General features: G+C 35.3%; 1 protein-coding gene across 4 annotated transcripts in view; it reads left to right on the top strand.

Annotated features, from left to right (window-relative positions):
• The window catches only part of DYNC2H1 (dynein cytoplasmic 2 heavy chain 1), a 393,081-nt gene that overhangs the window by 125,763 nt on the left and 253,800 nt on the right, over positions 1–13,518 (top strand). For all 4 annotated transcript variants that reach the window (XM_086338264.1, XM_086338263.1, XM_086338267.1 and 1 more), the window contains 3 exons: positions 2,287–2,371; positions 3,850–4,004; positions 5,723–5,860. In XM_086338264.1, the coding sequence (XP_086194390.1) occupies positions 2,287–2,371; positions 3,850–4,004; positions 5,723–5,860 (378 nt within the window). The remainder of the gene's footprint in view (positions 1–2,286; positions 2,372–3,849; positions 4,005–5,722; positions 5,861–13,518) is intronic.

Raw genomic sequence — 13,518 nt, 5'->3', positions numbered from 1 at the left:
AATAGTTGGGGAAACAATGGAAACCGTGAGAGACTTTATTTTTTGGGGGCTCCAAAATCACTGCAGGTGGTGACTCTAGCCATGAAATTAAAAGACATTTGCTCCTTGGAAGAAAAAGCTATGACAAACCTAGATGGCATATTAAAAAGCAGAGACATTACTTTGCCAACAAAGGTCCGTCTAGTCAAAGCTATGGTTTTTCCAGTAGTCATGTATGGATGTGAGAGTTGGACTATAAAAAGAAAGCTGAGCGTAGAAGAATTGACACTTTAAATGTGATGTTGGGGAAGACTCTTGAGAGTCTCTTTAACTACAGTAGTAGTTCAACTAACTACTCTTGAACTACAAGGAGATCCAACCAGTCCATCCTAAAGAAATCAGTCCTGAATATTCATTGGAAGGACTTATGTTGAAGCTCAAGCTCCAATACTTTGGTCACCTGATGTGAAGAACTGACTCATTGGAAAAGACCCTGATTCTGGGAAAGGCAGGAGGAGAAGGGGGTGACAGAGGATGAGATGGTTGGATGGCATCACCAATTCAATGGACATGAGTGTGAGCAAGCTCCAAGAGTTGGTGATGGGCAGGGAAGCCTGGCGTGCTGCAGTCCATGGGGTTGCAAAGAGTTGGACACGACTGAGCAACTGAAATGACTGACTGACTAAGTACGACAAAGTAGGGGAAGGCCAAGGAAGCTGAGGAGTTATGGTAGGAAGACGGTGGATGACAGTATCAAGGTTGTTGAATGAATAGACTGCAGGTCTTGGTGAAATTTGAGGATTATTTGCATTGCAAAAGGAATGAGCTGGTTAGACAGGAATGTAATGGTAAAAGAGGGGGATGTTTGCAAGTGAGATTATGAAATGGTTGCAGTTATTGTTAATGACAAGGTATTAGGATGTGACCATTTGACATGGTAGGGGAGAATGGCTGGGGAAAAGGTGATAGATAACAGAAGGAGGAGAATTCAAGGAATTGAGAGGTCAAGGTATTAGTAAGAATGAATAGTGTTAATATACTCATTCAACTCCAAAGTGCTGTTTTTATCTCCTGGGAGGTAGAGTGGAAGCAAAGTGGAATGTGGTTGAAACAAGGCAAGAAAACTTTCCTAATGTGGTATATTATTTAGGGATAGATTCTTTCCCACCCTTCCCAGCTTTATTGAGGTATAATTGACACATAAAAATTGTATGTGTTTAAGGTGTACATCATGTTTTTGTTTATTTTATGTTGTGAAATGATTAGCACAATCAAGCTAACTGACCTAAGGGATAGAGTATTTTAAAGAAAGTGAGTTTCCAAAGAAATGTTCATTGATTTAAAAGTGTGTGTTTAAAATATTCTCTCAGTTGCTTCAGTATATTTTCAGAAATCAGTGAAAGTATTTGAGAAAAAAAAATATTCTTTGGCTCAAGAATCATGGCACTTTCAAACTCTCCACTAGTTAAGGGATCTTCTGTCTTAATGTTTTGTTCAGTCTGAGAAGAAAAAGATGCTTTTTGACCTGATTACCTGGATTACTTGCACTTGTTCTTATTAGGCATGTGAACTGTATCAGGTGAAATAAGTTGGAGGTTTTTGGTTTAATTTTAAAATTTTGGAGTTCTACTTAGTTTTTGTTCCCCAGAAATAGGGTTTAAAATTTTTTTAATATAGTTTAATATCTGTTCATTACTTAATTTTCTTATTTGTGATAGTGGCAAAAATCTTGCCATGACTACACAATAGACAGTTTTTAGCATTATCAATTATGTTGATATCAATTATGAATTATTTTCATTTATTTTGATTAATTATGATTAATTATGAAATTATTTTTATTTATTCATTTATTTCCTTATTTCTCATTTAAGAAATCTAAGAATCCTTCCTGTTCCTTTATGTCATGAAGGCATTTTAGTAGTTTGATACCAAATAAAACATTTAATTTTATTACTTTGTGATTTTAAATGGTATCTGTGATTATTCTCTAATTCAATCAAAATGGTTATTTTCTTCATTTCATAAAGTCTAATCATTTTTCAAGTGAGATGCTGAAGCTTTTCCTGTGTGCTATTAATTTCCAGTCAATGGTTGATACATGTGTCAAAAGTATCAACTAGGAAATGTTTTCTGAAGACTGATGTACTATTTTTTTTTTTCTTAGTCTGGAAGGAATCCTAGAAGAAAAGTCCAACTGATACTTTTTATGTGTTGTGTTAAGTGTTTTTATACCTCTGATACTGAATTTACTTAAACTTTTTTCATACTGAATTGAAGTTTAAAGAAATGCTCTTCCTGTTTTAGATACCTGAAATGTTACTCAGTGAAATGGGTGGTGATGAAAGATATAGTGACAAAAAAAGAAAAGAAGAAAAGAAAAAGAAATCAGGTAGTATTTTGATGAAATTGATTTTACCTGGTTGTTATTGATGAAATAATTGCCGTTTTCTAATGTCGTAAGGTAATCAGGGTCAGTAATGAAGAGCCTTCCATGTCCTGTTACAGAAGGAATTTGGATTCTGACTTCTTAGTGATTTGGGATAATTGACAAGTTTTTGTTAGAGATGTAACGAGAGTCTTGTTTTAGAAAGAGAAGTCTCTGCATCCACCTGTTTTTTCAGATATTAGAAATAGAATGGTGTACAGAGAAACAGGGGTTCTATAGACCAGTATAGAAGGCTATGCCTTCTAATCTAAGAGGAAGGAATGGACTTGGGTGGTATTAGGAGGTAATCTCAGAGAAGGCAATGGCACCCTACTCCAGTACTCTTGTCTGGAAAATCCCATGGATGGAGGAGCCTGGTGGGCTGCAGTCCATGGGGTCTCTAAGAGTCAGACACGACTGAGCGACTTCCCTTTCACTTTTCACTTTCATGCATTGGAGAAGGAAATGGCAACCCACTCCAGTGTTCTTGCCTGGAGAATCCCAGGGACGGGGGAGCCTGGTGGGCTGCCGTCTATGGGGTCTCCCAGAGTTGGACACGACTGAAGCGACTTAGCAGCAGCAGCAGGAGGTAATCTAAAGAGGATTTGGTTATATAACGGCTGCTGTATGCAAGGAAGAAGAAGGATGCAAGAATATTTCTCAGGGTTCTGCTTGGAAAAATTTATTAGAAGTTGATTTTGTTCAGTTGGGTAGAGGATACAGACGGGAATAGGTTGAGACAACAAAGAGGGAGATAATTGTGTTTGGTCGTGTATATATCGGCTTCCCAGGTGGCTCAAGTAATAAAGGATGTGCCAGCCGGTATAGGTGATGTGGGTTTGATCCCTGGGTCAGAAGATTCCCTGGAGAGAAAATGGCAGCCCAATCCAATATTCTTACCTGGAAAATTCCATGAACAGAGGAGCCTGGTGGGCTACTACTGTCCATGGGTTTGCAAAGAGTTGAACATGACTGAGCGACTGAGCACATATGTGTATATTGAATCTAACGAGAGCTTAATTTTTTGACTTTTGAAGCCCTGTTTCTTCCCATGTACATAGGAGGGGATAGGTGTTATTTGGTTTGGTATATCTTTTCCACTCATACAGCTTTTAGTAAGCTTACTTTCAGACTACATGTTATGTAGTCCCAATTAATTGACATGGGAAACTGTAGATTTATCTTTCTTGCAGCAATAAAACTTGTCAGGGGAAATACAGGGAAAGGTATATACATACAGTTGAAGTGTAGAGACCACGGGAAAAAATAATGCAAATTAATAAGAAAAATGGAAGCTATGCATGGATACCTAGGAATAACTGTTCACCTTTAAGCAAATATATTATCTCATAATTTCATTGAGTAGAAAAAGATAGTTAAGTTTATTTTCTGTAATTCTTAATGGACTATACTTACATTGTCGTTTTTTTTCCTCTTTCTAGTTGATCCTGAGTTTCTAAAATCTTTTTTATTAATCCATGAGTCTTGTAAAGCATATGGTGCTACACCAAGCCGATACATGACCTTTTTACGTGTGTATTCTGCCATTAGTAGCAGCAAGAAAGAGGAATTATTAAAAAGACAAAGTCATTTGCAGGTACATTATTGGTGATCTAAAGTTATTTTATTTATGTGTAGGGGACAAGGATTATGTAAATCACAATGCCATAAATAAATATTGTACTGTATTAAATATCCTGGAAAACTGTCTCACCTATCTGTATTGCCCACTGGATTATAGTAATGGTTTTGTATTTTTTTTGGTTGAATAATTATTTCTTTTCTTCACCACGCATGTTATTTGTGTGCTTTTGATAGCTTTTGATAGCTTATTGTGCTGGCTTTAAATGTCTTTTTCACATGAACTTATTTTAGAAATCAGACATGCCTATTATTAATTAAAATATAATATATAATATTATGTTTTATAGTAGACTATATAATTATATTTTATAAACATTCTTAAAAGTATATTTTATTATATATATTTCATTATTATGTATAATTTATTATATTCTTATTTATGTCACTTACTACATTTGGAACTCTTTGTATTTCTATTATTGTAGAGCTTCAGCTTAAGTGCGCTGTTAGAATGCTAGCCTCAGATTCTGTCAGAGAGCATTCCTTCTCCAGAGTTCTTGCTTCCCTTTGTAAGGGTAGGAAACCAGGAACATTAATTGACAGAGTTATCTTTATCCTTCTTTCTACTGATTTACTTTCATTTATATTAAGCCACTAACTGCACATGCTTTGGAGAGTTAGTTTCCTGATTTAGTTCTCTATTGTATTTGAGGTAAATAAATTTACTGAGTTATAGCTTTATTGGGTCAATGTCGTGTGTACATTAGATAAAATGCTAATGTCAAGAACCAGCATGATGCCTGTCGTCTGTGCTGTGCTCAATAAATACTGTTTGAAGTGAAGTGAAGTCGCTCAGTCGTGTCCGACTCTTTGCGACCCCATGGACTGTAGCCTACCAGGCTCCTCTGTCCAAGGGATTTTCCAGGCAAGACTACTGGAGTGGGTTGCCATTTTCTTGTCCAGGGGATTTTCCCGACCTAGGGATCGAACCAGGTCTCCCACATTGTAGGCAGAAGCTTTACTGTCTGAGCCACCAAGTTTACATTCCCTTTTTTTGCCATTGCTATCTTTCTTCTGATTTGTTCTGTGACAAAAATGCAGTTGTATTGAAGAACAGAGAGAATATTTTTCATGTTCATTCCTTGGATTATTGATGGACAGTGGAATGGAGTGTTCTAATGGCCAGACCAGGGTCACCACTCCCACCCCGCCACCCTGCCCAAAGAATAGCCGAAGCATTTGGAGTGATTGCTAATCAGCACCCTATGTAAGGCAGTCTCTTGTAAAATAGTTGGATAATAGACAAGCAAAACCAAGGCATGTCCAGTATAAAAAGAGTGGTCCCTGAGGTGCTTTTGTTCAATTAATGAGACTGAAAAATTAGAAAGGTTTACTGTTTTTTTTTTTTTTTCTATTTTCTTTCCTGTCTAATGCAGTTGAGTAAAACCCCACTGGTTAAGCTAATTAATATGTGTTAATGTATTCAGCTTTACTGTGATGCTTTAAGATCCATTTTTCTCTAAAGCCTTTGTGAAGTCTTTTTTTACATCTTAATGGTAAACAGTTGACTAAATTGTTATAATGAGCAATAAGAAAAAGCCCAAGTTCACTTGCAGATGTGGTATTTGTACACATTTGTATTTTTTTCATTCATTCTTACAGACTTTGTTTACCCTTATGTATATAACATTCTTATTCTTTTAATATTGTCGGTCTCTTCTATTAATGTAGGCTGGTGTATCTAAACTAAATGAAGCTAAAGCTCTTGTGGCTGAATTGAACAGAACAGCTGGAGAACAAAGTGTATTACTTAAAACTAAGCAAGATGAAGCAGATGCTGCTCTTCAAGAGATCACAGTATCAATGCAGGTAACATTTAGAGGAAGCACAGAGATGCAAACAATAGGAAGGCCATTTATACCTGGTTGTCGTTCACTGAAAAATAACGATTTTACTTAAGTGGATTTAAAAAGTATTGCTTGTCTATATTGAATAGACTGATAGTATTGTGTACTTGAACTTTTGGAAAGAGTGTATTATTTTCCCATATTGTTTAAAATCACAACTGTAGTCTCCTCAGTTGTTTATACACTAATTTATCTAAATCCTATAAAATACAAAAGTATAAACATTTTGATTGGTATAGATTTGTCTGTAACTGCTTTTGTTTACCCTCTGTTAGTTAATATTTTCTTTTATTTTTCTTAATATTATCTCCTTCAGGCTTCAAGCCTGTTTTTTATATTCTTAGGATTTATAAAATGTCTTTATTCATTCTGTTTATACTTTCATGATATTTTTAATATTTTGATTGTATCTTCTTTTTACATTGCCTTTCTTTGGTTGAACCATCACAAGAGAGATTTCTCTGCATTCTTTATTGCCAGGGTATTTTTTTTTTTTTTTAATTATTTTTTAATTGAAGGATAATTGCTTTACAGAATTTTGCTGTTTTCTGTCAAACCTCAACATGAATCAGCCATAGGTACATATATATCCCCTCCCTTTTGAACCATCCCTTCCCTCTAGGTAGATATAGAGCCCTGTTTGAGTTTCCTGAGCCATACAGCAAATTCCCATTGGCTATCTATTTAAATGTGGAAATGTAAGTTTCCACGTTACTCTTTCCCTACATCTCACCCTCTCCTTATCTCTCCCCGTGTCCATAAGTCTATTCTCTATGTCTCCTTCTCCATTGCTGCCCTGTAAGTAAATTCTTCAGTACCATTTTTCTCGATTCCGCATGTGTGTGTTAGAATACGATATTCATCTTTCTCTTTCTGACTCACTTCACTCTGTATAATAGGTTCTAGGTTCATTCACCTCATTAGAACTGACTAAAATTCGTTCCTTTTTATGGCTGAATATTCCACTGTGTATATGTACCACAACTTCTTTATGCATTCATCTTTCGGTGGACATCTAGGTTGCTTCCATGTTCTAGCTATTGTAAATAGTGCTGCAATGAACAATGGGATACAAGTCTTTTTCAATTTGTTTTCTTCAGGGAGTGGGATTGCTGGGTCATAAGGTGGTTTTATTCCTGACTTTTTAAGGAATCTCCATACCATCTTCCATAGTGGCTGTATTAATTTGCATTCCCACCAACAATGCAAGAGCGTTCCCTTTTCTCCACACCTTCTCCAGCATTTATTCTTTGTAGACTTTCTGATGATGGACATTCTGACTGGTGTGAGGTGATATCTCATTGTAATTTTGATTTGCATTTCTCTAATAATAAGCCATGTTAAGCATCTTTCCATTTGTTTGTTAGCCACCTGTATGTCTTCTTTGGAGAAATATGTTTAGGTCTTTTTCCCACTTTTTGATTGGGTTGTTTGTTTTTCTGGTATTGAGTTGTGTGAGCTGCTTTTATATTTTGGAAATTAATCTTTTGTCAGTTGTTTCATTTGCTATTATTTTCTCTCAGCCTGAGGGTTGTCTTTTCACCTTACTTATAGTTTCCTTTGCTGTGCCAAAAGCTTTTACATTTAATCAGGTCCCACTTGTTTACTTTTGTTTTTATTTCCATTACTTTAGGAGGTGGGTCATAGAGGATCTTGCTTTGATTTATGTCATCGAGTGTACTGCCTGTGTTTTCCTCTAAGAGTTTTACAGTTTCTGGTCTTACATTTAGGTCTTTAATCCATTTTGAGTTTATCTTTGTTTATGGTGTTAGGAAGTGTTTTAATTTCATTCTTTTACATGTAGCTGTCCAGTTTCACATGTAGCTGTTCCATTGATCTATATTTCTGTTTCTGTTATACTGTATTGATGAATGTAGCTTTTTAGTATAATCTGAGGTCAGGAATGTTGATTTCTCCAGCTCCATTATTTCTTAAGATTTCTTTGGCTATTCAGGATCTTTTGTGTTTTCATATGAAATGTGCAATTTTTTGTTTTTAGGCATTTTGTGAAAAATGCCATTGGTAATTTGAAAGGTATTGCATTGAATCTGTAGATAGCATTTGGTAGTATAATCATTTTCACAGTATTGATTCTTCTTACCCAGGAACATGGAATATCTCTCCATCTGTTCTTGTCATCTTTGATTTCTTTCATCAGTGTCTTATAATTGTCTGTGAATATTTCTGTTGTCTCCTTAGGTAAGTTTATTTCTAGATATTTGTTTTTTGTTGTAATGGTGAATCAGATTGAGTCCTTAATTTCTCTTTCTGATTTTTCATTGTTGGTATATAGAAATGCAAGTGATTTCTGTGTATTGATTTTGTTTCCTGAAACACTGTGAAATTCACTGATTAGCTGTAGTAATTTTCTGATAGTATCTTTAGGGTTTTCTATGTACAGTATCATGTCATCTGCAGATAGTGAGAGATTTACTTCTTTTCTGATCTGGATTCCTCTTATTTCTTTTTTTCTCTGATTGCTGTAGCTAGGACTTCCAGAACTATGTTGAATAATGGTAGTGAAAATGGACACCCTTGTCTTGTTCCTGATTTTAGGAGGAATGCTTTCAGTTTGTCACCATTGAGAATAATGTTTGCTGTAGGCTTATCCTATATGGCCTTTACTATATTGAGGTAGGTTCCTTCTGTGCCCTTTTTTTGAAGAGTTTTAATCATAAATCGGTGCTGAATTTTGTCAAAGGCTTTTTCTGCATCTGTTGAGATTATCATATGATTTTTATCATTCCATTTAATATAGTATATCACATTGATTGATTTGCATATATTGAAGAGTCCTTGCATCCCTGGAATAAACCCAACTTGATCATGGTGTATGAGGTTTTTGATGTGTTGCTGAATTCTGTTTGCTAAACTTTTGCTGAGGAATTTTTACATCTATGTTCACCAGTGATACTGGCCTGCAGTTTTCTTTTTCTGTGTTGTCATTGTCTGGTTTTGGTATCAGGGTGATGGTGGCCTCATAGAATGAGTTTGAAAGTGTTCCTTCCCCTGCAGTTTTTTCAAAGAGTTTTAGAAGGATCTGCATTAGCTCGTCTCTAAATGTTTGATAGAATTCACCTGTGAAGCCATCTGTTCCTGGGCTTTTGTCTTTTGAGAGAGATTTGATCACAGCTTTGATTTCAGTATTTATAATTGGGTTGTTCATAGTTTCTATTTCTTCCTGGTTCAGTCTGGGAAGATTGAATTTTTCTAAGAATCTGTCCGTTTCTTCCAGGTTATCCATTTTATTGCCATATATTTGTTCTTGATAGTCTCTTATAATCCTTTGTATTTCTGCATTGTCTGTTGTAACCTCTCTTTTTTCATTTCTAATTTTGTTGATTCTTCTCTCTTCTTGATGAGTCTTGTCGAAATGTTTGTCAATTTTGTTTATCTTCTCAAAGAACCAGGTTTTAGTTTTATAAATCTTTACTATTGTTTCTTTCATTTGTTTTCATTTATTCCTGCTCAGATCTTTATGATTTCACTCCTTCTACTAATTTTTTTTTGTCTTTGTTTTTCCAATTGTTTTAGGTGTAAAGTTAGGTTGTCTGTTCGATGTTTTTCTTGTTTCTTGAGGTAAGATTGATTGCTATAAACTTCCCTCTTAGAAATATTTTGCTGCATCCCATAGGCTTTGAGTTGTCATGTTTCATTGTCATTTGTTTTAGAAATTTTTTGATTTCCCTATTGATTTCTTCAGTAACCTGTTGGTTATTTAGAAATGTGTTGTTTATCTTCATGTGTTTGTGCTTCTTAAACAGTTTTTTTTCCTTGTAATTGATATCTAGTCTCATAGCGTTGTGGTAGGAGAAGATGCCTGATACAATTTCAGTTTTCTTAAATTTACTGAGCTTTGATTTGTGACCCAAGATGTGGTCTATCCTGGAGAATATTCTATGTGCACTTTAGAAAAAGGTATATTCTTCTACATTTGGATGGAATGTCCTGAAGATATCAGTGAGATTCATTTTGTCTAATATACCATTGAAGACTTGTGTTTCCTTATTAATTTTCTGTTTTGATGATCTGTCCATTGATGTGAATGGGGTTAAAGTCTCCTACTATTATTGTGTTATTGTCAGTTTCTCCTTTTTTTTCTGTTAGTGTTTGTCTTATGTATTGAGGTGCTCCTGTGTTGGGTGCATAGTTTTACAGTTGTTTTGTCTTCCTCTTAGATTGATCCCTTGATCATTATGTAGTGTCCTTCCTTATTTCTTGTAATCTTTATTTTAAGGTCTAGTTTGTCTGATATGAGGATTGCTATTCCAGTTTTCTTTTGCTTCCCATTTGCATGGAATATATTTTCCCCTCCTCTCACTTTTAGTCTATATGTGTCTTTAAGTCTGAAGTGGGTTTTTTGAAGACAGTATATATATGGGTCTTGTTTTTGTGTCCATTCAGCCAGTCTGTGTCTTTTGGTTGGAACATTTAAACAGTTTATATTTAAGAAGTTACTGATATATATGTTCCTATTGCCATTTTCTTAATTGTTTGAAGTTTGTTTTTGTAGATCTTTTTCTTCTTGTGTATTTCCTGACTACATATGTCCCTTTAACATTTGTTGCAAAGCTGGTTTTGGTACTGAATTCTCTTAACTTTTGCTTGTCTGAAAAGTTTTTATTTCTCCATCAGTTTTGAATGTGATCCTTACTGGGTACAGTAATCTTGGTTGTAGATTTTTCCCTTTCAGTACTTTAAGTACATCCTGCCATTCCTTTTGGCCTGCAGAGTTTCTGCTGAACATTCAGCTTTTAAGTGTCTGGGGTTTCCATTGTACGTTACTTGTTGCTTTTCCCTTGCTGCTTTTAATATTCTTTCTTTGTGTTTAGTCTTTGTTACTTTGATTAGTATGTGTCTTGACATGTTTCTCCTTGAGTTTATCCTGTGTTGGATTCTTTGTGCCTCTGGGACTTGATTGACTGTTTCCTTTTTCATGTTGGGGACATTTTCAACTATCATCTTGTCAAAAATTTTCTCATATGCTTTGTTTTTCTCTTCTTCTTCTGGGACCCCTATATTTCGAATGTTGGTGTGTTTGATATTGTCCCAGAGGTCTCTGAGACTATCTTCAGTTCTTTTCACTTTATTCAGTCATTTTGCTTCAGTCCTTTTACTTTATTCTGCCCTTCAGAAGTTATTTCCACCATTTTATCTTCCAGCTCACTGATTCATTCTTCTGCTTCAGATTTTCTGCTGTTGGTTCCTTCTAGAGTATTTTTAATTTTGGTAATTGTGTTGTTTGTATGTTTATTCTTTAATCCTTCTAGGTCTTTGTTAATTGATTCTTGCATTTTCTCCATTTTGTGTTCAAGGTTTTTGATCATCTTTACTATCATTATTCTGAAATTTTTTTCAGGTAGTTTGCCTATTTCCTCTTTATTTATTTGGATTTCTGTGCTTCTCGTTTGTTCCTTCATTTGTATGTAGTATTTTTCTGCCTTTTCATTATTTTCTTTTTAATTATTGTGTTTGAAGTCACCTTTTCCCAGTCTTCAAGGTTGATTTCTTTCTTCTTCTTGATTTCAGCCTTTCTAAGGTTGGTTCAGTGATTTGTGTAAGCTTTGTACAGGGCGAGATTTGTGCTGAATTGTTTTGTTTGTTTGTTTTTCCTCTGATGGGCAAGGCTGAGAGAGATGGTAATCCTGTATGGTGATTATTGGGTTTGTATTTTTGTTTTGTTTGTTGTGTAGATGAGGTGTCCTGCACAGGATGCTCTTGGTGGTTGGGTGATGCTGGGTCTTGTGTTCAAGTCATTTCCTTTGTGTGAATTTTCACTATCTGATACTCCCTAGGGTTAGTTCTCTGGTAGTCCAGAGTCTTGGATTCAGTGTTCCCACTCCAAAGGCTCAGGGCTTGATATCTGGTCAGGAATATGTGGTTTGTTATGGCATTAAGTAAGATTAAAACAAATACTCCAAAACAAGAAACCAAAGAATAACCCCAGACAAATGGTAGTTAGAAATCAGGCAAATAATAATTAAAATAATGGAATTATGCACATATCCATATACACCCATGAGCAAAGTCAAAACAGTCCAACAAAAATAAAGTACAGTAGATTGATCCAGCAAACAAAGGAGATAAAAAATTATATTTACCAGTTAAGAACAAAACTAACTATAGCACAAACTGGGAAACAAAACTAAAGTATGGTGCCAAATGGAAAAACAAAACAAAACAAAACTAATATGTTGAGAGGAAAGAAAGAGAAGAAAGAAAGAATTGATATGCAAAGCTAAATATAGGTAGATAAAGAAGATTTATATACTTTAAAGATTAACTGCAAGGGGAAAAGAATAGTAGGAAAGACAAGGGAATAAGTGGAGAAAAAATATAATAGGTTTTAAAAATCAAAAATTAAAATTATATAAAAGAGAAAAGAAGACAAAAGAAAAAAAGGAAAAAAATGGAAAACTCCACAGTTTTGGGCAAAAGCCCAATGTAGAGGCAGATGTTGATGGTATTAAAAAGTGTGACTAAATATACACATATACATATATACCCATAAGCAAAATCAAAACAATCCAACAAAAATAAAGTACAATAGATTGACCTGGAGAACAAAGGAAACCGAAAGTTATTTCTACCAGTTAGCAGCAAAACTAAGTAAAGCACAAACTGAAACACAAAAGTAAAGCAAGGTACCAGTTGGGGAATAAAGTAGTGAAAATAAAACTAAAAAATATGTTGAGAGGAGAGGAAAGGAAATAAAGAATAGATATGCAAAGTTAAATAGAGGTATATAAAGGTTTATATACATTAAAGATTAACTGCAAAGGGGAAAAGAACAGTAGGAAAAGCAAACAAAGGAATAAATGTAGAAAAAATAAGAATAGGTTTAAAAAGTTAAAAATGAAAATTATAAAGAAAAGAAAAAAAATGTCCACAGAACTACAAAACCCCAACATAGAGCCAGTGGTTTATAACAACAATAAAATATGTGACTGAGAAAAAAAAAAAATCTCAGAAACTTAATTAGATTTCCTAGTGCCAATAAAATCGACAACTATATCAGAGGGGAGCATAAAACAAGGAATAAAAAAGGAAAAAACATCTGAAAGCATCTACAGAACAGTGAAAACATAAAAATAATAAATGGTTTTCTGGAGTCACTGCTGTCAGAGTCCTTTCCCTCGCTGGGACTCACAGACCACCTCACCTCCCTAGGATGCCCTCCAACACTGTGCTGGTCTCTGGACCTGCTGTGGGGGCAGCTCAGGTTCTAATCTGGTCCTAATTCTGTATATTCTTGCCTGTAATGTCCACAGCTATCATAACCAGTGTGTTTTCTTTTGTGGGAGCTCTCAGTGGCCTTTTATATTTAACATAGAGTCTACCTATTTGATTGTGTGGATTTAATCTGCAGCTTGTACAGCTGGTTGGGAAGGTTTGGGGTCTTCTTCCTTAGCCACACTGCCCTTGGGTTTCAATTGTGGTTTTATCTCCACCTCTGCATGTGGGTTGTCCACTGGGGTTTGCTCCTGAGGCTGCCCTGGAGGACTTGGGTTTGCCCCTGTGAGGGCCAGGTGTGGAGCTGGTGCAGCTGCTTAGGTCGTGGGGGTTTTGGCAGCACCAGGGAATTGGCGGCTAGTGCAGCAGGAAATATAGTGCCCTAGA

The sequence above is a fragment of the Bos grunniens genome, chromosome 15 (assembly GCF_055505025.1).
Source record: "Bos grunniens cultivar Pamir isolate PY7600 chromosome 15, Bosgru_T2T1.0, whole genome shotgun sequence".
Lineage (NCBI taxonomy): Eukaryota > Metazoa > Chordata > Mammalia > Artiodactyla > Bovidae > Bos > Bos grunniens.
This window is presented reverse-complemented; position numbering and strand designations above follow the sequence as displayed.